This window comes from Periplaneta americana, chromosome 12 (genome assembly GCF_040183065.1).
Source record: "Periplaneta americana isolate PAMFEO1 chromosome 12, P.americana_PAMFEO1_priV1, whole genome shotgun sequence".
NCBI classification, from domain to species: domain Eukaryota; kingdom Metazoa; phylum Arthropoda; class Insecta; order Blattodea; family Blattidae; genus Periplaneta; species Periplaneta americana.
The window spans coordinates 46,198,586-46,224,876 of record NC_091128.1 but is presented as its reverse complement, the minus strand read 5'-3'; the positions used below and the strand labels follow the sequence as shown (position 1 = coordinate 46,224,876).

The window sequence follows — 26,291 nt, the reverse complement described above, 5'->3', positions numbered from 1 at the left end:
CTTGTTCTCCCTATTTAGTCTTCAAATGCTATTTCACATGTTGTCATTTCAATTATAGGTACGTTTTCATCACTTGTAAGTTTTTTCTTCAAACCCTCATAAAAACGCATAAATGAAATTTTACTGTATAATCTCTTATGTAATATAGTTCATATTCAAATTATGAAATTGTGGTTATTAGTGGAGAGAACCAGTTTTTACAAAGTTAGGATGACACCACTGCACTGGCCGTGCTTGTCTCGGTCAACCTTAGAGTGTGAAAATATGTGCGATTCTGAGTATTTAATTTTCTTATTTTAATGGATTAAAATAAGATAACAGCATATTGGATTAATTTATTTCTATCACCTTATTCTCATGATTGATGTAATAAATCCAGGGATATGAGGATTGGATTTAAATAATTATTTTAAGCATTTTGTGAACACAGCAACAAAACATTGTGTAAAAACATTGTGTAAGTGCACATATACCCAAGAAATATTTATAAAATACCATTCTTGTGCTGACTGTACAATGTTTACCACGTTACTAATAATAGCAACAGAAATATTTCAAGGATAAAACATTCCCTGTTATAAGTGACTACAGTACATTCAACATTACACTTCCCACCTGATAATGCAGGACCAGTTGTAAAAAGATTAACCTCAGATTAAGACATCAAATTAATCTTCAGTTATACTTAACTGCGAATTCTTGGTTGTATTAATACTATGTTATTTAGCCTTAATGAATATATATGGCCTGGGCTCATCTATCCTTTGCAATGTGCTCCACTTGATCAGCTCCCTGACAGCTTCCTTCAAGATTTAGATAAAGTAATTAGAAGTGCTGTCAAAGAAATGATATCTCTTCCTGATGATACACCTAATGACATGCTATATTCTTCTAAAAAAGTACGTGGCCTAGGACTTATTAAGGCTGAATGGGAAGCTAATATTCAGCATTTTAACATCTGTAAACGACTCTCACAAGTCAGTGATGATCACCTCCTTCTTGTCAGGAATCTTGAAGAGGAGAAGAAAACTACTCTCAAGCACCTGAAAATTCCTGAAGCCAGCATAACACCTCGAACTACTGGAAGACATCTACATGATGAATTGCGAAAGAGATCGTTTGAATCCTGGTGTCAGTTATCTCATAAGGGGAAAGGTGTAGTCATCTATGAAGAATATCCAATAGCTAATTCATGGGTCAGCACCAAAAAGAATTTGTCATCTTCGGAATATATTAATGCAATCAAGATGTCCTGCAACCTTACTGTAGTGCGCTCCGTTCCTGGCAGAGCTTTCAGCACAACCCGTTGCTGTCAACCAGACTCCAATGAGACAGAAACTCTTGGCCACATGTTGGGCTTTTGTCGGAAAGGAGAGTTATTGCGTAACAACAGGCATCAAAGAGTCCGTGGAGCTATCGCCTGTCTTCTTCGGAACAAGGGTTGGGAAGTTCATGAAGAGATCCATTGCATTTCTGAAGACGACTCTCACAGAAGAGCGGATATAATAGCAATAAACAGGCAACAACAAAAGGATATTATCACAGATCCAACTATACGCATGGAGAGAGATCTAAACGAAGCTCATCAGGTTGATCAGGAAAAGGGGGCCATTTATGAACCTTGTATTCCCTACCTTAGTGCCAAGTATAACATCCCTCTCTTCAATTGGTCAGTGACAGGTTTATTTTTTGGTGCTCGGAGTTCTTTACCAAAATTTACATATAATTTTTTAAAACAATTATCAATATCATCTTTTGAAATTAAAAAAATCATCTCGCAAATTCTTAAAGATTCCCTGCAGATTATACAGCTTCATTTATACCACTCAGAAGGCCTTAATTAAGGATATGCTAATTTTAAATAAAATATTTTATTTATAAGTATAATTTTATAATCATCTTCTAAGATTTTATTTTGTAATTGATAATCAATGGTGCTTAATTATTACATTTTATTTTTATAACAATATTCATATTTAATTAATTATATTTATTTGCTATTAATTTCCGGATCCTCGTGGTCATCCTTAATTAAGGCCAGACGAGTTATTTCTCTCTCTCTCTCTCTCATAACCGACAAATCTTCTGAAATTAATCATATTAACTTATCAGAAGTTCACAGAAAATTTTTCCAAAAGAAAAGAGTAGAAATGTTTCTCGGCGTAAGTAAAATGGTTAGTGGTTTATTTTTATTATATTTTTATTATATTTATTAGTTACTTTTTAAGGTTAATTTTTAAGTTTCGATTGTGGTGATATGTTTATATATTTTTTTTCTAGCTTAAGTTAAATTACAAATTGATATATTTATATCTCATCTGATCACATTCAATTTCACTGTAGCAATGAAATCCACTCGAACTCTATGACAATTTAAAATGAGATTACAGTTACCAAATTTGTATTGGAAGAACTTGAACAAAGATTACGTCCTTGGTTACAATCACAAACAAACGTAACGAATGTTCATGGGCATTCCTCACACGTATTGAGATGCATAACCAGAAAACTGTAATGATTATGTTCTCTCTCACATTGGTGAAAACAGTTGAAAATCAATTGACTTTACACATGAATTTAATTTATGTTTCTCTATGTTGCCACATATTTTACTACAAGTATCATTTTGTACTAAACTTAGTTTACATGTTTATAAGTTAATTTTATATATGTGAAGAATACAGGGAAAAACCTGATAAGTCACGTTTTACCATTTCTACAGGAGAGCAAGTTAAAAGTTTCGAGACTCATTATATTCTATTGTCTTTGGGTTATCATTCTTCAAATTTCTTTGGACTAAAGATGTTGTTTTTCTGTACGGTTAAACTACACAACTCTACACTACCTGAGCTATTATGTGACACCTAAAACAGAAAATCGATAATTTTGGACTTATCAAGTTTTTTTCCCTGGCTGTTCGTTCATGTGTAAACCATCCTCGAATTATTTACTAATGTTCAGTAAAAATTACTATAGTTAGTGACTTTTATACAACTGGCTCATAGTCTAGCTAAAATTAATTCTCACTTAGAATCCTCTCTGTGCGTCTGAATATGCTCTGCAAGATAACCACTGTACGAAAAGCTCTTCTTGCAGATGTCGCACTTGTACGGTTTCAGCTCTGTGTGCGTACACATATGCTTGGAAAGATGACTGCTCTGAGTGAACGCCTTGCTGCACACCTCACATTTATATGGTTTCTGCCCGTTGTGCGTTCGAATGTGAGAGGCCAGACTGCTGCGGTGAGTGAACGCCTTACTGCACATCTTGCACTTATACGGTTTCACACCTGTATGGATACGCATGTGTTTTGTGAGATTGGCACGCTTGCCAAATGCCTGACTGCAGACTTCACACTTGAACTTGTTCGCATCTATCTCTGAGCACATGTGCTTCTCAAGATCTTCCTGAATAGCGAATTCTTTGTTGCACACTTCACACCTGAATGGCAGGAGTCCCGCATGCACCCGCATGTGCATTGCAAGATGACCTGTCTGCGAGAACGCCTTACCACACACTTCGCACTTAAACGGCTTGAGACCCGTGTGAGTGAACATATGCGATGTAAGGTTGCCGTTGTGAGAGAATGTAGCACCACAGATCTGACACTCGTAGGTCCTAGTTTTAAAGTGAATCCGTTTGTGGCGCACTAGATGGCTGGACTGTGAATAGAACTTACCACACAGGTCGCATTTGTAAGGTCTCAACCCTGTATGAATGCGCATATGTCTCCCAAGAAGACCATTCTCAGAGAAAGCTTTACCACACACGCTGCACTTGTACGGTTTCTGTCCTGTGTGAGTGCGCATGTGAGAGTCCAGGTTGCCCTTCTGGGCAAACATTTTGCCACACACACTGCACTGATATGGCTTCTCGCCCGAGTGGGAACGAGTATGTCGCACCAGGTGTGCTCTGGTGGTAAAACCTCGGCCACATAACTCGCATTTGAATGGCCTCAGTGATGTGATCGTCTTACGTGACAGAACATAATCACCTTCCGATGAGTGTTTCCCCTCCATAACAACTGTGGTGTCCGACAGGTTGTTTGGAGTTTCACTGTCAACGTCATCATGCTGGATCTCGAGGAAGTGGAAACTTGAAGTACTGTCATCTGGGAGGGCACTGCAAAGGAGGTGCACAGTGACTGTCAACATTTTCTAATACCAGACACTTTAGTTCTTTTGCTTAACTAAAGTGAGCTGACTCAGAGCAGTTACTTACAAGGATGAGTAAACTTTGGCATGTAAAGCAACCTGTCGGCACAGTCTACTATATACAGTCACGAAACTTGGGATGATTTTTTGCAATTCTCGCGATAGTTGCTAGCCGCTTGGAGCGCTGTGAATACTAGGAACAATAGACTGTGCCACAGCCATCGTGATCTAATACAGGCCTTAAGGCAGACCATGTGACTCGCTTAAGCCGATCACGAAGGGTGGCATTTCAACCATATAAATTAGTTGGAATGCATAAACAGTAACATATGTTTCTCTAAAATGTAGTGTAATTCCATTAATAAAATTTAAAACAATGATTATGAGATGCTTCAGACATAATTCACTTGCCAGTTAAGGTATAATATTATTTATGGTGTGAAAATTACGTTGTTCGTATGTGTAATACCTGCTTCTATTTCGATTAAATATTGCGAAATTCTTGTACATTCATTTATGCACGATTCAATAATTTCCAATTGCAACGCACGGATATTTAGATATGTTGAAATTATAGGTTATATTTACTGTACCAGTTGCCCTTTTCTGTCTAAATTTAGTGATCTCCAATGCCTTGCCATTCATATGAAAATTATAGGTTATGTTTACTATATTTAACTTATATTCCTAAAATCGCAATTATACATTATAATTAAGCGTTATGTCATGTATGATACCCCAGACATTCAATTTGTCTGTATTTTAATACTACAATTGAGTACTGAATTATTGTATTTATCTACTACTTAAGAGACGAAGTAACACAATTGTATGTACACTAATTTCATAGGAGTGGTATGGTAAATGTTTTGTCTAAAATTAAGGAAAGTAGATGTGCTAAATTGAAATCACAATATAAATTCTTTTTATTAAACCTCAAAATAGCTTCCAATCTAAACTTAAAATGTTGACGCGAACAGATTATGTTAACATGTAAAATTCTCTTCACATTAAAATAATACAGTTTTTGTAATTATTTCTGCAACATATTATGCAACAAGAAGTAAACGGAACTTATGGACACATTACACTAAATAAAGCTTAGCAATGATACGCAATAAAGTTATAATATAATATTTCATTGAGCTCCATACACTGAAATAGAAAACCCGAACAAACATTATGGCCTGGTCTAGATCGAAAAGGCATTGCACTGACTGTGCCGTATTTTGCATTGTTGTGAAAAGCTATGTAAACTGTGAAATGTTCGTTATCGGTTGTAATAACCGTAAATGGCTAAAATACAATAATTTGAATAATAATATGGGACAAGGAAACGTTTGTAGTACTATAAATTGTAAGAAAAATAGGTTAGAGTTATCCTTCTTCCGAAAGATCCAGGAAGGTGAGTATATAGAATATAATACATATTTTATGAAAATAATATATAAACCTTATGTATTTCATATTTCAATAGTGGAAGGAAGGTGTTAATTTTTTCAAAAGAACACGATATCGAAAGTACAATACATTTTATCGTCTGCTAGGGAAAGAGTCTGATGAGGCGATAGTGATCCTGGTGGTGAGCAACTATCTATGTTTGCATATTTAGTAAGTATTGAGCTTCGTGACTGTATATACTAGACTGTGCTGCCGGCAAGTATAGAATATTATTATGTGTAAAATTGCAAGAAAATACAGATTATTCAACAATCCCAATAAAAGGCGAATTTAAGTTATCTAAAAGTAATTTTTATACACTGTTTAATAAACTGCATTATTCCTGTATCAATGTAATCACTAGAGACCAGATTTTTATGTACTAAAAGTTAGTATTGGAAGTATCTATCGTTATAAATGAGCAAGCAATGTCTCAACTCTGTAAAACACAATATCACTGTGGCTTGAAGTAGTAGCTTATTGCAACGAATAGTGAGAACTTCGTGTTTGCTTTTCAAATGCAAGTTGAAGCAAGAGGTCTCAACTGTTAATTAAAAATTAGCAAACGCACTTCACTACATGCATTCTCCAGTCTTTGTGACCCACTTGTCCTTGTTAGATTTGAGTGTGTTGTGAATACTACCTTAAAACGGTTCTAACGTACATCACATTCACTCAGATATACTCTATATCATATATAAAACTTCCAGTACATAATAATTCAATCTCTATTTTCCAACTGTGTGTTGAAACTTTTATTGTTAGTTAAATTTAACATTTTTATACACATCACTATTACAAGCATTCTTTGTACAGTTTGTTTTATATTCACTGGATTTCAATTTGACAAATTTTGGAAATTAAGAACCAAAGATTAACAAAATGCTAAATAAAAATTAAAGGTAACAGTGCTGCATAAAAAGGAGAAAAAACTGCTTTAAGAAAGACAGAAAGAGATTCTAGATATGGGGGACATTCCATATTGATTTATACTTTCAAATTTCCCACCATCCATGGTCCGCCATTTGGCTTGTTATTACAGTTGTAATTAGAATAATAGTAGGTGCCAAATCTAGGGAATCGTGTAGGACTATTTAAAAAAAAACTACAAATAATGCCCATGGCTTGCCAGTATATCTTTTCATTAATAATCTTCCTCGTATGTAATCGTGAAAACTTTGTAACTAATTCAACAGTTCATAGCATAAATACACGTCAAAAAAAGTATTTTCATACTCCATCGGCAAGTCTATCATGCTATCAAAGAGTGCGTTATATGGCAGTAAAAATTTTTAATAGCTTCCCTATCGATATAAAAAATGAAACTCAAAACATAAGATTATTTAGGGCCAAATTAAAGAAGTACCTAATTTCTCACGCCTTCTATTCTGTAGGTGAATTCATGACATTCAATAACGCTTCATGAAATTGATACTAAAACTTTGTGTTGTACTAGTAGACTATATTGTAAATCTCGTTGTATATATTTCATCTAGACTGTGACTATAAATTAAGACTTTATAATAGTATTAAGTTTTTTGACTTGTTCCATATTCTAGCTGTAAGCAATGTATGAATACCATGCAATGTTAATAAATACAATACAATACAATACAATACAAGCATGTACAGTGAAACCTGTTCAAATTGGAACCTGAATAATTCGGAATTCTATTTCAGAACAATTTATAGGTCCCAGTGAAATTTGTATGTATTGTGTAATTTTTTCTGAATAAAACGGAAACTGTCTGCTACTGTTCAAAACAAAAATAATATTTTGGAGACACTAATGTAAACTATACTTTAAAACAGTATGTGCTTTCAAGGAATGTACGAAATATGTAGGTCGCTAAGAAAAAACATCTTTTCTTCGCAAAATTTTCGGTCATAAATTTTATTACAGGTACCCTACTGACCAGGCAGATGAGTCCCTTCAAAAATGTTCAATATTTCACTCCTGTATACTGCCGTAGGTGGGCAGAATGTAAGTGTATTAGTGATTATGTGATAAAAACAAAAGTTGCACTATCATTAAGTGATGAAATAAAAGTTATAGAGTTACAGGAAAATGAGAAATGAAGAATATGGCAAATAATATTGAAATTCAGAAGTGGGAAACTCAGGTGTAACACTTTGAAAAATACATGCCGTATCATGAGTGAGTGGCTTGCGGTCAATAATGGTGACATAAGAAGAAAACAGAAAACTGGTTACATAGAAATAAATGAACTGTTGTGGGAGTCGATTCTTCATGCCCTTTCAAAGATCATGCAAATTTCTGGACCTATTTTGCAAAGCAAACCCTTGAACTGGCAAAAAAATGAGATAATCCAGAATTCAAGACTTCTAATGGATGGCTCCTAGTCCAATTAAATAATGTGCTGTGATACACAGTACAGTATTATAGTATACTGTTAGATATTACATTTAGTGTAATAAATAAACTTTACAGTGTTTAATGAGTGAGTTACGATAAAATTTATACAGGAAATGAGATTTTCATCAAGATGATTTACCAATGGAACAAGCGACAGGAAGCTGATTTAATGTCAGTAGTGTTAAACGGAATATTTTGTACTTCCTACAATTTGCAGCATGCTATTTTGTTTTTCATTTATACAAATGATAAATTATTCCATTTTAACTTCACACCTGAATAACACGGAAACCTGTCCACAATGGAAAAGAAATTAGGACCATGTCACTTTCGTCTTGAACAGGTTTCACTATAGTACATTGGTCTCCCGCAGGTGGTAGCACAATACAGAGGAGTGTAATTCCTGCAAACTACAGCGCATTTTCCCAACTGCTGTCATTACGTGAGTAGATAGCATGGAGAGTGATCAATAGGGACCGGATTTTTATGTAATATCGAGGTGTGAAATATGTACATATTTATGTAGGAAAAATAAGCTGAATATGTACCAAAATATGTAAAATCATGAAAATATTTAATAGCAATATCTGGCAGGTATAGGATAGGTAAGACCCTCCAGTTGTGACTTTCTTACCGCACACTTGACACATTAATATTTTTCCAACTGTAGTGAAAGCTTTGTCCATCGCAATGCATGATTTTATTTTTGTCGTTAGGGTTGAAGATACAGGGGCCATTTTAGCTAGTTAAAAACACTAGATAAACTCACTTGCACTTTACACTGTAAGTACTAAAACTAGAAAACTGAGTGAAATGAATGATACAACGCTTTACTGGATTAGGAGAAAATAAGAGATGTGGGACACATGCATTTTAGCTGCTCCCTGTAAAAAACAAAGTACCTACTAAAACCTCAAACTATAGGCGTTTACAAACTGTTGTTTGAAAAGTGACATTCCTGTCGCATTCAGAAGGGTAGGATTATTCCAGCCGAGAACCATACTTTCTAATTGCTCGGAAAATACCATTTCCGTATAGGTCTACTAAATTTAAAGTAAAGAGGTCAAGCAATAACCTGAAAACCTATTTATTTTAATCTTTCAACAAATTTCCAGTTTGTTTCTTTACTCCAGCTTCTTTTCAAAATTCGGCTACTTTATTGTGGCTCATGCCAGAGTTGACACGGGTTTTCCCTGGAAGAATTAGGAAGAGGGTGAGTAAGGTTGCAAATTGCATGGGAACGGCTTATTAAGACGTGTGCAGAACAATTATATTTCGAGACAATGATAGTTCATCTAAACCTGATTCCTTGTTATTTTTTATCTGATCAATAGCTATTTCAATTTCTACATCATCTGGTGGGTCTCCTTCATCCTCATTTTCCACATTTATTCCTATCTCTAAGTTGTCACTATTTGTCCCTTCCTGCTGTCCCACCAAATTGCTAAAATGGCTTGCCCAGTGAGCCAATGTTTCTTCTTTTCCTGAAAGTAGTTCACCATTTAAATAAAATAATAATATATAGTAATATTAATAGTAATATAATTTGCATGTCGATACTAAAAAATACGAAAATCAATCAAATAAATCACTAAAAATTCTTCCAAAAACCGGTAGGTTGAAAAAAATCACATAAGCCAATCTAAGAAGAAGAATTACGAGGAACTATGTCTTCTCAGTTTAAAAACTCGCCTGTTTTTATCACACACTTGATAATATATCATTTCACCATCACCAAAGCAGCATTTCTCCTCTTCTTCAGTTTTTCATTTCAATAATAAGACCTTCCTGATTTTTTTTAAGCTTTCTTCACCAAAGACTTGTTAATATCTCACTTTAACACGTTTTAATACAAAGTGAAATGTAAGTCATACATTATTTATACAAGCCATTGTTGTTATTGTAGCAGATAAAATAGAATAAGGGACTGCCAAAGCAATCATTAATATCTTTTCTAGGCAGCCATTTCTAGCACCAGAAGATCAATGCCACGCAAGCATGTTAAAAATTGACAATTATATGGTAAGTGTGTGAAAAGCACTATAACTCTAGTACGAAAAGTATTTTTAACACTGACTTTCAACTGTTTGCGCCAATTGTGAATTGTTTCCCAACAGATGTCACATGGCAGTCATTGTAATTGATCAATAATGCAGTTCAAACAATGTCAGACCTATTTTAAAAAATTACTATTTTTGGTTAAGAAACATACACAAATCAAATTGTTTCAACTAATTTATCACCTAAGGGAATTAAAATTATTGGCCTATTCATTGGAAGTCTAGGAACTATAACAAAGTATTTTAAAAATTTTTGTGAACAATTAATTTAATTTACCAAGAATATTCTGTAAAGAAATTGTCTTTCTGGCTCTTAAGCCATTCATTCAAAATTTTCGAAATATCATTTATGCCCTTAAGCCATCCATTCAAAATGTTCGAAATATCATTTTTCTAACTACACATAATTTATATTATTTATACTTACATTATATATGCTCTAAATTTATGTTTGTTGCTTTATTATTTCAAATTATTATATTTTGCTAAGTTTTTATTTTGTTGTTGTTTAGTCAACAATCTGAAGACAGGTCTGAGCCTCACAAGTAATACCAAAACGGTACCACTTATGAGGCAACTAGGCCAGGAGATAATGGGGTAGGGTGGCCAGTTCCTTTCCCACTCCATTGCATACATCGCCAACTAGCTAATATGTTACACTAAACAGACTTCAGATGCATACAAACAATGTTCTTCCTGTGACACATATCGTCAAGTGAGATGTACTGCCTGATAATAGAGTATGTATCAGCCAGAACCTCAATCAGAGGACATTTTGCTAGGCATACTTTGTTAAGTTAGGCAAGCCACACTGGTAATTAGGGACCACCCGGGTTTGAACTGGGGACTTCTCGCTCTGTAGTTGAATGCTCTACCAATGAGCTTTATCACCACCCACTTTTAATGTGGTCAAGTTTCACTATTACAATGACAGGGAATGCAGCAGTGGAGAAGTAGGGTCAGGGGAAGGAATTGTTTCTATAACAGCACAAATGAACAAACAGTCTAAAAAATTAAGTACGACACACATGTTAAAAATAATTTTATTTTTTGAGTAGGGGTATTTGCAAAATGAGGCAACACACCATTTTTAACAACTATATCGTACATAAATCTGATTATTTTGTTTTAATGGATGACTTAAATGCAAGAGTTGGAAACATAAAAGTTTCATCTGTCATTGGTACACACGGCGAAGAAGTTCCCAATAGAAATGGCAAAAGGTTAACAGACTTTGTTGTTTATAATAACCTAAAAATTACAAACACATTTTTCCCCCCATAAGAACTGTCATAAGTATACATGGTCTGCCCGAAATTGCCGTTCTAGAATAGACTACGTTATAACTAACAACAAGCTGTTCAAATATGTCCTTGATACCAGAGTTTTTAGAAGTTTCGAGTTAGAAACAGATAATTTTCTAGTAGTCACTACCTTTCGTTTCCCTCCTATATGGTTCAAAACTAAACCCAGAACTTGCTCTGAGCAAAAAGAAATTTTTCAAGCTAAACTTTTGAATGATACAAGTATTAGATGGCCATATGAGCAAAGAGTGAATTTATATACTACTTATTATGCAACGCATAATTCAAGTCAGGAGGAATGGAACAATATCACCACAATATTACAGCAGACAGTCTTTGAAAGCCTTGGGACAAGGAAGAAATGGTTTCGGAAAAGAGGATTACGAATCTGGGATGAGGAAACAGCCAAAGCAATACAAGATAAAAGGGAAGCCTTCCCGATATATATCGCATTAGGAACTCTCGAAGCAAAAATAAAATATAATAGGAAGAAAGCCATTGCAAAACGTGAAACTAGAAAGAGAGACAGAGAAAACTGGGATAGATTTGTCTCCAACTTAGAAAAAGATATAACCAAACCCATTTCAAAAACCTACAAAATTTTAAAACATTTAAACAGAGATTTAAAGGATAATGTGAAGATTAATGTTACTGATACACAGATTTGGCTGTGATATTTTCAAAATTTGTGGTCCTCCCCGACGATACTTTACCAACTCCAATATCAAACAACAATGATCCTTGCTATATATCTGAAGATGGATTGAATATAGCTCTTAAAGCTTGTAAAAATAACAAAATCCAGGTGAGTATGGACTCCCTCTAGAACTTTTCAAATATGCTGACAGATCTCTCAAAATAAAATTTGTTAATCTTCTGAACAGAATACTTGAAGGAGAGGCTCCACCAACATCATAAAAAACTATCATCATCCCAATCTTCAAGAAAGGTAACATCAAAGATTGCACAAACTACAGAGGAATCAGTCTCCTAAATAGTGGATACAACATTTTCTCAAGAATAATAGCTCTTAAGTTGGAAGCTCACTACAAAACTCTCATTAGTGAAGAACAAAACGATTTTCGAAAAGGCAGACATTGCATAGATGGATATTTTGCTTCGAAGATTTTGATCGAAAAACATAGGGAATTTAATAAAGAAACTCACTTGGCTTCTATTGATTACGAAAAAGCTTTCGACCGTGTTGACAGAAATAAGCTCTTTCAAATTTTGGCAGATGATTCAGTTCCAAACGCAATTATAAGAACAATTTACGAATTATATAACCACAATATTATCAAAATTACTATCGGATCAGAACATACTGAATGGAGACCGATAAACTGTGGAGTTCATCAAGGATGCCCCCTCTCACCACTTTTATTCAATATATACATCAACTCCATCATCAGACATTGGCGACTAACAATTCATGGAAACATCCCACTCTTCCGAAATTGTACTCTAGATACATTATTATATGCAGATGATCAGGTTCTTTTTGATACAAATGAAGACAAGCTGCAATACTCAATACATCACCTGACTATAATAGCACAAAGTTTCAATATGAAAATTTCCCCAAACAAAAAAAAAAATTATGGCGTTCCAAGGTAAACAGCCAGTTAGGAGTAAAATTTGCATTGGAACCCATACGTTAGAACAGTTAAACTCATTTAAATATTTAGGTTATAATTTGACTTATTTACCTGTTACTGATATATCTGAAAATATTCAACATTTTAATGGAGCCTTAAGAACCATGAACCAGGTTTTCACAACCACGAAAACCCAAAAACATACCAGGTTAAAAGCATATAAAGTTCTAGCAAGACATGTGGGTGAATATTCTGAAATGGGTAAATGTATGTCCCGGCTGATTTAAGGAGTTTCTTGAAAATGTTAACTGATTACTTTTGCGTTTAATTAACTAACTCTCACATGTTTTAGTTGGAAACAAAGCATAAAAGGATTAATTTTAAAATTTATAATTAAAAAATAACATCTAAACGTCAAAATGTAACTACGGTCCCTATGTTCCCAACTACATTTTACTCTGTTTTACTAAGTTTTTCTCAGGATGTTTCGATTTGATTTTATTTCCTCGGCCAAGATTATAAAAATAAATAGTTAAAACATTAATGAAAGACAGCAATTGTTGTTTGTTTAATTCTGAAAAGACAGAACTTCAACGTAAAGTTTGTCCCCAAAAATTTCGTAACACCAGTCCCTCAAAATAAAAGAGCTACACAAAAGACAATTTTGCTTCATGTGGTAAATTTTAATGGTTGGTAGTGATGAGAAGTCAACATGGCGCCAGTTGAAAAACTTTTCGTCCATTATCGTAATTTATTTTATTGAAAAATACAAAAATCATCACTGATGACTGAATGTTATGTTTTCTATTGGTAACAACAGTCCCAGATGCCATTATATATAGTTTGTATATACTAAACTTTCGTAGTATATGCAAAACATTACAATGTCTGTCGACTAAAAAATCTAACCTCAATGATATTTTTAACCATTTATTTTGCCAGAACTATTGCGGAAATTATACTAATTTGTAACAACGGTCCCTGTAACATCAGTCCCTTTATTTTGGGACTGTTGTTTCTTCTTGTGTGACCGGCTTTTCATTTAACATACAATTACTAAATACTGGTGCATAAAGTAACTTCGAATATTATTTCATGTGATTGTTTATAGGAAAGAAAAAAAGTCTGATGATGAAAGTAGGAAATATGAAAGGGAGAAGATACGTAGGCAGAGGGCAAATATGACTGAAGAGGAGTTGCAGAAAAAAGGGACTATGGCAAAGAATATATATAAAAAAAGAAAGAAAATAGCAGATATGACTGATCGTGAAAAAAGAAATGTTCGAAGACAAGTGAAATGCTGAACTTCATGTGGGAGAATGTAGTCTTCCCCGAAGAGGTCACATTTTCAGAAGGAGATGTGGGGCAGCTCCATGTATACCGTGAATTCCACACCAGATATGATCCTAAATATGTTGCCACTACTCACAGAAGTGCTATTTTAGTAATCATTACTGGGGTTGGATGACATCTCACAGTGTCAGAATGCTACTGAGACTTCCGGGAACTCTCAATGCTGTGGTATATCAACACCTTCCGAGTTTTTGGTTGATTCAAGCCCTTAACCTAAATCATCACAACGGACAGTTTATTCACTTCCGGCAGGATAATTATCCTGTTGATACATCAATGATGATTCAGCAGTGGTTTGATTGGCAGCAAAGGGTGAAAGCAATACCTTGACCTCCGAATTTTCCTGATCTGAAACCCATTGAGAATGTCTGGGGTATAATGAAGACCTTTCGAAAACGTCATCACCGACCAACAACCAAGAATGAGCTCTGGTCGATGGTAGTCAAGCTTTGGAAAAAACTTGCTCTCAAAGAAAATTAATTCGAAGACCTCACTGCTTCTCTGCCCAATCGACTTCCAGAGGTCATATAGCAGCAAGGTCGACAGACATCTTATTATTTTTTTTTTTTGTCTCAGGTCTTAAGGCTGGCATTAATTCCCCCCCCCCCTTGTATTTTTTCCATGTAATGCCATATTTTCGCTTTTTAAAGTTTTTTCTTGTCATGTTTTCGTCATGTTTGATATTATGGTCATATTTTCAATCTTTTTCATATTTTTCTTCCATGCTTTAGTCTTTTTTATTCCATTTTCATTTATTTGCTTACAGCCATCTCAGAAATGGGTTTTGAACACTCCTGAATTGTTGCTTGTAATTTCTCAGCATTTTCTTTTTAAAAATACTTTCACAAAATATATATTTTTTTGTAAATTAGGAAAAAGAGAGAGATGTGTAAAATGAGACAGATACAAAGAAAGTGAACGGAGAAATTAGGATGGTTATTGTCAGTTTTCATGCGAAGATCAACTGCTTCTGTAAATAACTTTAGCAGATAGAAGTGTCTTCATGGGGGTGCCAAGGGGAAGGGGTGATTGGAAGGAATAACCATCCTCAGTTCAAGATTTTGAGAATGTGTCCAAAAACTTTTTTTTAGATCATAAAGGCTTGCATATTTCTAACATTTTAGGTCATAAACATCTGGGCTCTATGTATTATATTCGTCGCCCTGGGTGACACAGTCAGTACAGTATAGTGCTGGCCTTCTGTGCCCAAGGTTGCGGGTTCGATCCCAGCCCAGGTCGATGGCATTAGTGTGCAATGATTACTCATGTCAGCAGATTTACTGGTCATGTACAAGAACTCCTGTAGGACAAAATTCTGGCACACCGGCAAGACTGATATAACCTCAGCAGTTGCGAGCGTCATTAAATAAAACATAATTTAATTAATTTATTATACTTTCTTTGTATGGTATCGTCTACATCTCTCATAACGTGGATTGAGCTAAATTAAAAAAAAAAAGATAGGATTTAAACCTATACCAGTCTCCAATTGTCACAGGTCGATTCCAATCAGTACTGTACCTCTAACAGCATAGCTATCACACAACTCTCAGACTTCTTCTTTCTCTTTCTTTCATAATCAAATAAGGATCTGGTTAACATGTAAACTTGCCTGATATGCAAAAAATGTGCTTGTGTGAATGCAGAGTTGGGGAATCTTTTTTGAAGTGACTGTACAATGAGAAGAATATTAAAATTATCTTGATATACAATCCATGCTATATTCCAGTTTGGATTGACTTATTAAAGAATATAGTCAAAACCAATTTAGGAACATACTAAACTTATTATCCTTTCAGCAAAAACAGATGCTTCTTGGACCAAACGATCATATTTTAATTTTTAAATCAATTACAATTAATAAACATGTTAAATAAATTATCTTTGCACCAAAAAACGGATGCACCCTGGACCAAATGATCGTATTTAATTATTTCATAATTGCATCTGCTCTTATGACTTGAGATACCTATTGTTAATTGTTTTTATTTAAAACAGTAGTCTGGGACTGACCTTGTATATAAGGACTCATGCGCAGAGCAGTGGAGGTCAGGGTTTGGGTTGGCCCACAAGCCACAAGTCGCGCTAAAGATGTTATTTTGCTAATTATCAAGTATGGAGTGTTGTGTACTGTACTATATGGAACTGCCACCTATGCTTTATTTTCCACGTGTGGTATGGGAGCATATCGAAGCTTCATTTATTCATTCATTTATTTGTTCATTCATTCATTTATTCGTTCATTCATTCATTCATTCGTTCGTTTATTCATTCATTTGTTCATTCATTCGTTTATTCATTCATTCATCATTCATTTATTCATTTGCTCACTCATTCACTCACTCACTCATTCATTGATTTATTTATTTATTCACTTTTTACTTGTTTAATTGAACAAAATTCTGTGGTAGATATATTGTATTACTTATCAACAGTCAGTACTAAGAAACCACATCTAGCTTTGCTTTCTCACTTTCCCACCCACACACTACTCAGTTACTAGATGCATGCATTCCCTGGTCAGTTTACCTATAACCACAATAGAGAGTGCACCTTGTTTACAAAATACTGAGAATCAGACACGATATCTTGAGTAATCTCTCTAGTGCTACGAAAGAATAATAAAAATTACATCTAATAAAAACTCAGATAAATGAAGTGAAGACAATCATGTGAAGGGGCAGAAGTGAATTCCAGTACAAATGCAATTGAACAGAAAACTATTTATTGCACAAGCAAATTAGAAAATAACGCAAATTAACACCTCCCAAATTAAAACACAGGAAGATTACAAATAAAACAGAATTAGGCAAGAGAAATTTAATGTGAAACAAACACAGATTTAATCAAATGTGAACTGGTGTAGAAATTACCTAAAGTCATCATTCACACATACCTATCTGAGTCAGTTTCCTCTGTTACTTTATCCTTCAACTGTTCCTTGAATTCTGTTTCATCCCATGAATTTTCCTGGTGGCAAACAAGCAACAAATATTTTATTTTCACATCTTCAATGACCCCTCAGGTGGCTATGATTTTCTTTCACTTCAACATCTCAGCATAATATACACAATATTGTTAGGCTGTACTGTTCATCATTATGTACGAAATTAACGACTTCAGATCGTTTGACCCTGTGATCTATGAACCATGGGTCCAGAGACAAGTATTCTACCTTGTAGGCCATCAGAGCCGAAATTATGCAGACATAATAATTGTTTGTTGGAATATATTTATTTCTTTTCACTTCTATCTTTTTACTCCCTGGATTTAAATTAAAGAAGGCAGTCCTTTTCGCTAATTGCTTCCTCATTACATGCTTCCTAGCATGTATATGTTGACGTGTATCCAATGTCAACTGCCATTATACTAGGAGCGCACTCAGCTGAGTGACTTGTTGGCCAGGAATATATATATGCCTAACTTGGAGTCAGGCCACAAAGGGAAACATCGAAGGAAGAAGGTTCGATCTGGGGCTGAGGATTGAATTCGGCGTAGCTCAGTGGTCAGAGTGCTTGATACGTAGAACCAAGGACCCAGGTTCGATCCCTGGAGCTGGAGCGAATTTTTCTCCTCAAATATTAATTGTCAATATTACAGATAAATTCTGTACGACAAATTAATATATCTATAGTATTTATTTATACCATACTTGTAGAATAGGGCACTAGTTATCACCTACATGGACAAGGATAGAATCACTGTGATCAGTCTAGTCACAGGTTATTCAACAGACAGCTTCCCATAAGAGTATGGGACAAGGTACGGTTAGGCTGCTTAGAAGCTGCGAGATTTTTAATCAACAAAGCTACTATGAAGCAAGTTTCCTCGAAGTACCTACCTCAGTTTTCCTCATATTTTCATTTTACCACTGTTTCCTTCTCGCACTCAATACCACTAAATCTAAATGGCATCTGATTTAAAAACGAACAAACATCAGATGTTACAGAAATAGGTAGGCCTATTTAAAAAACAGCTAAGATGCAAAAAGAGCATATTATACAAAAAATAGGATTCCATAAGGCATTCCAAACACTACATCCATAGAAGGAGCCGGAAAGCTGTAGTAAGCTGTATTAACTATCATACAGAATAGGGATGCTGCATGGTTAGTGCACTGAGTCCTCAGTTATTACTTGGCTTTCCTTTAACCAGGGTTTGCCACATATTGCAGCTTTCCAATTTTTGTGACTGCAAAGGTGGATGAACCACCTTCCAAAATAAGACCACGAAAAATTACTTGGAAACATTCAGTAAGTCGAACCAGAGCCCTCTTGCTTCATAGTCAGGCAAACTAACAACAAAGGAATATAGGAAACAAAATGAAAACAAAACACGAAAATGATTATAAAAACATACACCTCTCCTATGAGCATTGAATTTTAACTTAGAAAAACTTCAACATGTACCATTTAAGTAAATACTATTTATTGCATACGAAAAGACTCCGTATATCAATGTAACGAAAATGAGGCATATATTGACATGTGTGGAGCAATTACAGATGACGTAACTTGGCAATTGTTTTAAATTAACAGCCTAACAGAAATCATAAAGTGGCCGAGATTTTTTACAAGAATGTACTTGGGTCATTTGCAGAATTTGTATTACAAATGACGTCCATCAATTCATACCCTTCCCATTATTACATTTATAACGATATAGTGTTATAAATTCCTAACAGTGAGTAGTTTCAATACTAACGTAGTAAAAGTCACAAGAATTATTTCCTTCATGTGAAATATTTTACGAGAATAAAATAAAATTCTCATACTGACAGCTAAAATGCAGTGTCCATACTAGTTAAGTTTTTAAAATGGAGCATCATTATGTCCAGATAAAGGTTTGTATAATAATGTAATTGAGAAAAAATTAAAGAAACATTTGGTATTATCAAAACTTCTTCATTTGTGTCTGAGTTTATATTTCCTTAAATATGATTACATAATTACTCTAGTCCAGTAAGTCAGTCAGGTCTGTTACACTATTCTGTTCCTATGGATACACAGTTGAAAAAGAAATCCCACAGATGTCAGCACAAGCCAAGATGATGCACAAAGACCCATTTTGATTGTACTGCTATGTTCACCCATTTTGATTTGGCGAGTTTGTGTGTCAAACTCTTGCTTTGTGTTTAGTCTAAGCGTGTATTTTTACTCTGTCAGATCTGTTTGTGTTGTTTTCCATAAATAACAAAATATAAAGTCAAGATCAAGAGGACATAATAGTGCACGTGTGCAGTAGTTAAGTTGCTATTTTGAAGATTTTTAAGCAAAAACATTTTAGGTTCGCACATGCTTGTTTGCTTTGTCATGTCTGTTACCTGTCAGATTTGTTACTCCATGTCATGTCTGTTACATCATTCAAAACAGTGCTGTAAAGCAAGGTGAGTGTAGAGTGGCTGATGACTATGGCAGAGACATTGCACTACATTAATACATGCAGAATATGCACTAAATAGTATTTTAATTTTGACGTTCTCAATCGTCCATTTGTTTACAATTTTTGCAAATGACCCACTTACATTATGAAGCATCCAAGTCAGATAATGGACTGCTAGGATGTTATGATGTTTGAGCACAGAATTATCGACAACTGGCTCGGCTATTACAGCCTACACTATCAAGTACTGTATGTCACAGGATGTTAACAATAAGCAATTTTTAAACAGAACAGTATCAATACCATATTCCACACAGTACAAGGAGCATACAGAAGCTAACTGTTCCCTTCTCCATGTCTGGGTTATGTTGTGTGTAGTGATGCAGCCATTCTATAAATTAGACAACCTGCTTGTCATCTTATCACACCCAACTGCATACAGACAGTCCTTGTCCCTGTCCACAGATCACAGTTTTTCTTGACAGTCTTCATTAATCTTCCAAGAGCTTAATCTATATATATAATTTGAACTGGTAATGGAAATTACGGGAAAATGACTGAACGGATTTTAATGAATGGCCCGTCATTTTGAAGCTTGGCATCCAAGGATTTTTCAGAAAAATAGTAACTTTCAAGTAACTTTCATCGAAGTGTTAGTTTGCCTACATAATTTTCCTATTTTCCAAAATCCAGCTTTCGTCAGTTTTGAGAACTAATGGCATTTCAGAATAAAACAAAACACACACTACACTAAACAATAGGCTATTACACGAAGGCCATGACGTGCAGGATTGCTGACATATTTAGAGCTCAAATTCGATTGGTTATTAAAAGCTTCAAGACTTACTAAAAATAATTTACAGGTCTGATTCTGTGGTGTGTCATTTTCTGAGTACAGCTGTGTACTGGACATTAAAATCTACAAAACTTGAGGTGATTTGATGACATTACCACTAGAAATGAAATATTATTATGCCATGATGTGACTATTTTTCAAAATATTAATGCTATATTGATGATATGAAAGTGAAACATTTCGGGGCTATATAAGTAGATGTAGAGAATATCTTAAATTAGATCTTTATTTCTATAATTTACTGAGTGGCGGCTACATACATAGTATGTGTAGTATATGTTACTGAAAACTACAAAACTTATGTAAGATAATATTATTAAATATAAAATATTTTTATAGTTATTAATTAAGTGGGTTTGGGTCTTTTTCATATATTTAATGGTGGTGTGGTGTAGATATTTATATGCGTGATTCTCTTTAGTATTGGCTCGAGAGAGCACAAAAATTACAGTTCCTAAGGAAAGACCAAAAGGTATTAGTTACTGATAAAATAAGAGGCCTACAAGATTGTGTAGTCTCCTGATCATTTCAGCAAGATCTCTTAGCAGGATAAAATGATTTTACCCTCTACATTTCAAGGTAGTTCACGAAACATGCAGCAGCTATAACAAGATGCTATGTCTATTGTTCGAAAGTATAGCAAACCTGACATTTCTTTAACTTTCACCTACAATTCACAATGACCTGAATTAGCTATTGCTTTACTCTCACATGATTAACCCACTAATCGTCGTGACATTGTTGCTTGCGTTTTTGCGTTCAAACTCAGAAACTGAAGGTGTATAGGTTCAAGAAAAAGTATTTGGGACAAGAAACCATTCAGAGGAAGTATGTTTCATTATTATGGAAGCAAATAACTTTCACAATATCTGGTATTTTTCATTGAAAATAAATCGGAAAAATGTTTATCTGAACGTCTAATGAACTTAGTTTGCAGCATTTGCTGCACAAGCCACTAGTATATCATATTTTAATTTCCTTTTTGCATTTAGAAAAATAAGAAAGTTTCCTATTAAGTCTTCGAAAATATACAACGGATTGTGTTTTGAAACAGGGAAACAAACCATTTAATGTCGCATCCTAGACTCCATAAAGACTGCTCTTTGTCATGCAGACAATAGGATGAGCTTTGGAGGACATGTACATTTATTTACATGTGGAGTCTTCTTGTATGGAACGAGGATTAGCTAGGTAAAAGAGCTTTAAAAATACAGAGAGACCACAATACGAAATATTGCACATAACCGAATTCATACTACATATATATTTAAAACACTAAAATTACAATTAACCTTACGACTTTGTAGCAAAAATTGTGCATTCCGACAGTGCCATCTGTTGTATAAAAGAAACCTCTGCTTCTCATTTTCTACAAAGTGCCGATTTATAGGGTTTAAATTATGATACAGTACATTGTAATAGGCAGAATATGTCACTAATTTGTTTGTCAAGAGTATGGAATATAGCAATACTGACACAGAAGCCTACATTAATAAATTAAACTTATGTTATGAAAATAAATATTAAAATGCCCACAATCATAAACAGTTGGCTGGTTATGTATTCTTACAAGTACAAAAACTGACACCTGGGCGCAACAGCCCATAGAGGGCCAAGGAAGACCAATCAAGTGACAGCAGGCCTCAAGTCCCCATGCCTCAAAAGAAGTGAACTATCATCCTACCAGTAACAGGACATCATTTGGTTAGAGCAGTCATTATAGCTGGTTTACAGAACTGGTATTGATTACCTACCCTAGCTTCCCAAATTCATCATAATGCTGTGTGGACATCAGTACCACACATGGCGAAAAAATTGGCTCATGAAATTTTGGCAAGATGTGTGTTACAGAAAGGGAATAGGCAATTTTAGCATTATCTTTGTAGTAAGTGAAGACAGAAAAATATAGTGGGACTGCGTTGGTGTTAATGCAGCTTATGTTGGTACCTCTTTGTTACTTTGTTATATTAAACAACAAGTTTAAGCCCCCTCACCACGACAAGGTGAGTACCCACGAGAGGGGAGTTTTGAAAGTAAGAAATAGAATGAATCGAACAAGAATCCCAAGACAAATTCTGCACTATATACCTCGTGGCTAAATGATGGACTGAGTCTGCAACAGACCAAATGGTCTAAATCCCGTTTAGTAAATGATCATCAGATGATGGTATGTGCTGATTACGAATATGACATGTATTGTACCATTTTTTCAAAAACTTATATTTTATAGTAGTGAATATTATAAAAATGTGGTAAAACTAATCCTGCATCACACTAGGTTCTTTGCGGTTCTTACACACAACTATGCAGCATTTTCATTCTTTCAAGTTGCAGTTCAAAATATACTCTCACTTTTGTGAACTGGTTGAGCACTACCCTCCAACGCGGTTTATTGTTTCATTACCTTTATTATGTGGCTGCAAGGGGGTGGGAGGAGGTACTATAACCAGGGCTGGGCAGTATTTGAAATACATTTGTATTTTGTATTTTGTAATTTGTATTTGGATTTGAAGAATGAACTTTTGTCTTATTTGCCTGTCCATTTCAGATATCCTAGCCATGCACTTAGTTTTCTTGCCACAACTGATTTCCTTAATGCCATAAAGAAATCTCCAATAGCATCAAGGATCCATCACCCAACACTTGCTACATGTTCAGCATTATGGAATGCGTCTAGGAGACCCAAATCCTCAGAAATTATATCAGATGTCTTGAAATATTCATTAAAGTTTCCTTGCCCAACTCAATGGAATTCTCTTTATGACTCAATCTCTCAAATATTGCAATTCAAACATGATATAAACAGTATATTTGAAAAACTGGGATTGCCAACCTTCAAAGATGTTTCATTACCTTGAAGAATATTGTGCAGTTCTGAAACCCATTGTCGTAGCCCTTGATTTAATGCAAAATGAGAAGACCTGCTATTACGGTCAACTTTTGTCCACATTAATTTCCCTCAAAAACAGATTAAATATTCTGTTATTTAACAATCTACGCCATGTATTCCAAGTAACTCCAATTCTAATAAGTTTGCTTTCATCAAGATTTAAAGCGATGTTTGATCTGACCCCAGAAGCAAATTGGGCTATTTTGGTAGCTTGCTTCCACCCATCATTGAAGATGAGATGCCTACCTGACACTGCCTCACCAAATGATAAGAAGAGAATACAGAATATGTGTGTAAAATCAGCTGAGCAATTCTCTACTATACCTTTGGTAGTTCAGACAATGAAAACAATTTTTGTGTTTTCAACTCAAGTACAACAGACTTTGGAAAGCAAAAAGCGGAGTATGAGCTCATACAATTCTTCAATGGCAAAGGGACAACCCTGTGCACTCTAGAGAATTACCCAATAGTGAAACAAACTTTATAAAGTATAATAAAAGTTTGTGTTCCCCTGCGCCTGTAGAAAGACTGTTCTGTTTCGCAGGATTTATTCATTCACCAGCAAGGGGATCCTTATCTGATAAACTTCTTGAGAAACTGGTTTTTCTGAAGGGAGCGGTAATTATTCATATATAGCATAATTTCATTGCTGACTGGGAAAAGAAAAATGTTCAGTTACAGTGTTTATATAAAACTTCGAGATAAAAATACTTTTAATGTTAATATAATATTTTAGGTTTTCAGCAATATTCTTATTTCTTTAGACCTACATATTGTATCGAGTATTTGAAATACAAATATATTTTGAGTATTTGAAATATAAATGTATTTTGCTCAATTTTTTAAAAGTATGTTATATTTGTATTTCAAATACAATTTTTTTAAGTATTTTGTATTTGTATTTGAAATACTTGGATGTCAATATTTTGCCCAGCCCTGACTATAACCGGTGATTATCAGTAGTGGGAAAGGAAGTACAGTTATTATCTTTTGAGACAAGAAATTAACATTTTAGCAGTTAGTATAGGTTGTGAAAGTTTCGTCTGCCATGTCATTATTTTGCAGTAATGTAATAATGCGCTGCAAACATAATTCGTGTAAGAGTTTTCCAAATCATTTTTGTTTTCTTTTGTTATGTTCGTAGCCAATTTATCCTTGAAATAACAATGCTGTTCAATTATTTACTTTTTATTTAACAACGCTGCATCAACTACAATACAACCCCTCTAATCTGAACATGACAAAATAAAAACAGGAGAGAGAGATACAAAGAAGGAAAAAAAAAAGAGCGCATTTCCCCCAGACGGGATAAATCAGAATCAAAGATATAAAAAATTTGATAGCCATTAAGTTAATGATGATTATGACATTACTTAATATGATATACTATTATATTATGTCGCATATACGAAAAATAGATAAGTTAGTAAAGCCTTTCAATTTCAAGCCTTTCGGATCTCTGGGTAGGGACTGCACTGAGAGATGTCAAGAATCGTACTAAAGTAGATTACAGTGGACTATAGTGGACTTTATGTTGTCAGCAAACAGAAGATTGATTGATTTGTAGTAAGTGACACATTATAATTTTAACATTGAAACAAGTGTTTCTAGTAGAGAAGAGAATATTGGGAGAATACAAAGGATTGTTTCTGCCAGCAGTATTATCAGAAAGTTAGTAGCTGGAGCTTCCTGATGCTAAGACGCTTGTTATAATTACGAAAAAAACTGCTATTAGTTATTCAGAAATCAGACTGATCTCTCTCAGGATAGATAAAAGCACTGACATTTCAAAACTCAGACAGTGCATTCCCTCATGGAACTGATAGGGTGTCTTATGTAACATGTAAAAACCATAAGCCTCAGACTGCTACAGGTAAAAATCATTTGAATAATTGATTAAATGGCAATCTTACTCGTGTTAATTGTGCAAGCATGTGCGGCTTACAGCTGTTTCGGTGCTTCATCACACCATCCTCAGAGCCTACTAGATCTTGGCGTCATCTCGAACTTCGCTGCCTGTTGTGTGGGTGCATTCGATTGTTGAAAAGTGTTGAAACCTGGTGTCAAATAGTGTGTGTGTTCTGAAATTGATCTGTGTGTTGAGAATTTGATCAGGGTGTGTTTTATTGTGTCTGTATATTTCATATTGTTCTAGTGTGTTGAGGTTTTGGTTTTTGGTTTGTATGTATAGGATTTCCATGTCTGTATTTATGTTATTGTATGTGTGGTTAGCATTAGTTATGTGTTCGGCATATGTAGATGTATTGTGTCCTCTGGTTATTACTTTAATGTGTTTTTTGTATCGAGTTTGGAATTATCTGCCTGTCTGTCCAATGTAGAAACTGTCGCAACTATTGCATGTCAGTTTTTATACGCCTGTGTGGTTGTATTTATTTGTTTGTGTTGTCTGTGTGTTGAGATGTCTTTGTAGTGTGTTTTCTGTTCTGTATGCTATGTTGTATTTCTGTTATTAAAGCAATAACCAGAGGACACACATCTACATATGCCGAACATATAACTAATGCTAACCACACACACAATAACATAAATACAGACATGGAAATCCTACACATACAACCCAAACACCAAAAACTCAACACACTAGAACAATATGAAATATACAGACATAATAAAACACACCCTGATCAAATTCTCAACACACAGATCAATTTCAGAACACACACATTATTTGACACCACATTTCAACAATCTAATGCACCCACACAACAGGCAGCGAAGTTCGAGATGACGCCGAGATCTAGTAGGCTCTGAGGATGGTGTGAAGAAGCACCGAAACAGCTGTAAGCCGCACATGCTTACACAATTAACACGAGTAAGATCGCCATTTAATCAATTATTTATATTCAGTGTTAAAAG

The 26,291-nt window shown here is 34.6% G+C and overlaps 1 protein-coding gene across 6 annotated transcripts in view; it reads right to left on the bottom strand.

Annotated features, from left to right (window-relative positions):
- LOC138710373 (zinc finger protein 665-like) overlaps positions 1-26,291 on the bottom strand; it is a 42,445-nt gene that overhangs the window by 12,522 nt on the left and 3,632 nt on the right. For 3 of the 6 annotated variants that reach the window (XM_069841252.1, XM_069841253.1, XM_069841251.1), the window contains exon 3: positions 2,235-4,122. The exons of 1 other annotated variant lie outside the window; for it this stretch is intronic. In XM_069841252.1, the coding sequence (XP_069697353.1) occupies positions 3,024-4,122 (1,099 nt within the window). In that variant the 3' untranslated portion in view covers positions 2,235-3,023. Of the gene's footprint in view, positions 1-2,234; positions 4,123-17,182; positions 17,257-26,291 lie in introns of those variants that run through there. 2 more of the 6 variants (XM_069841249.1, XM_069841250.1) reach the window with 2 other exon arrangements.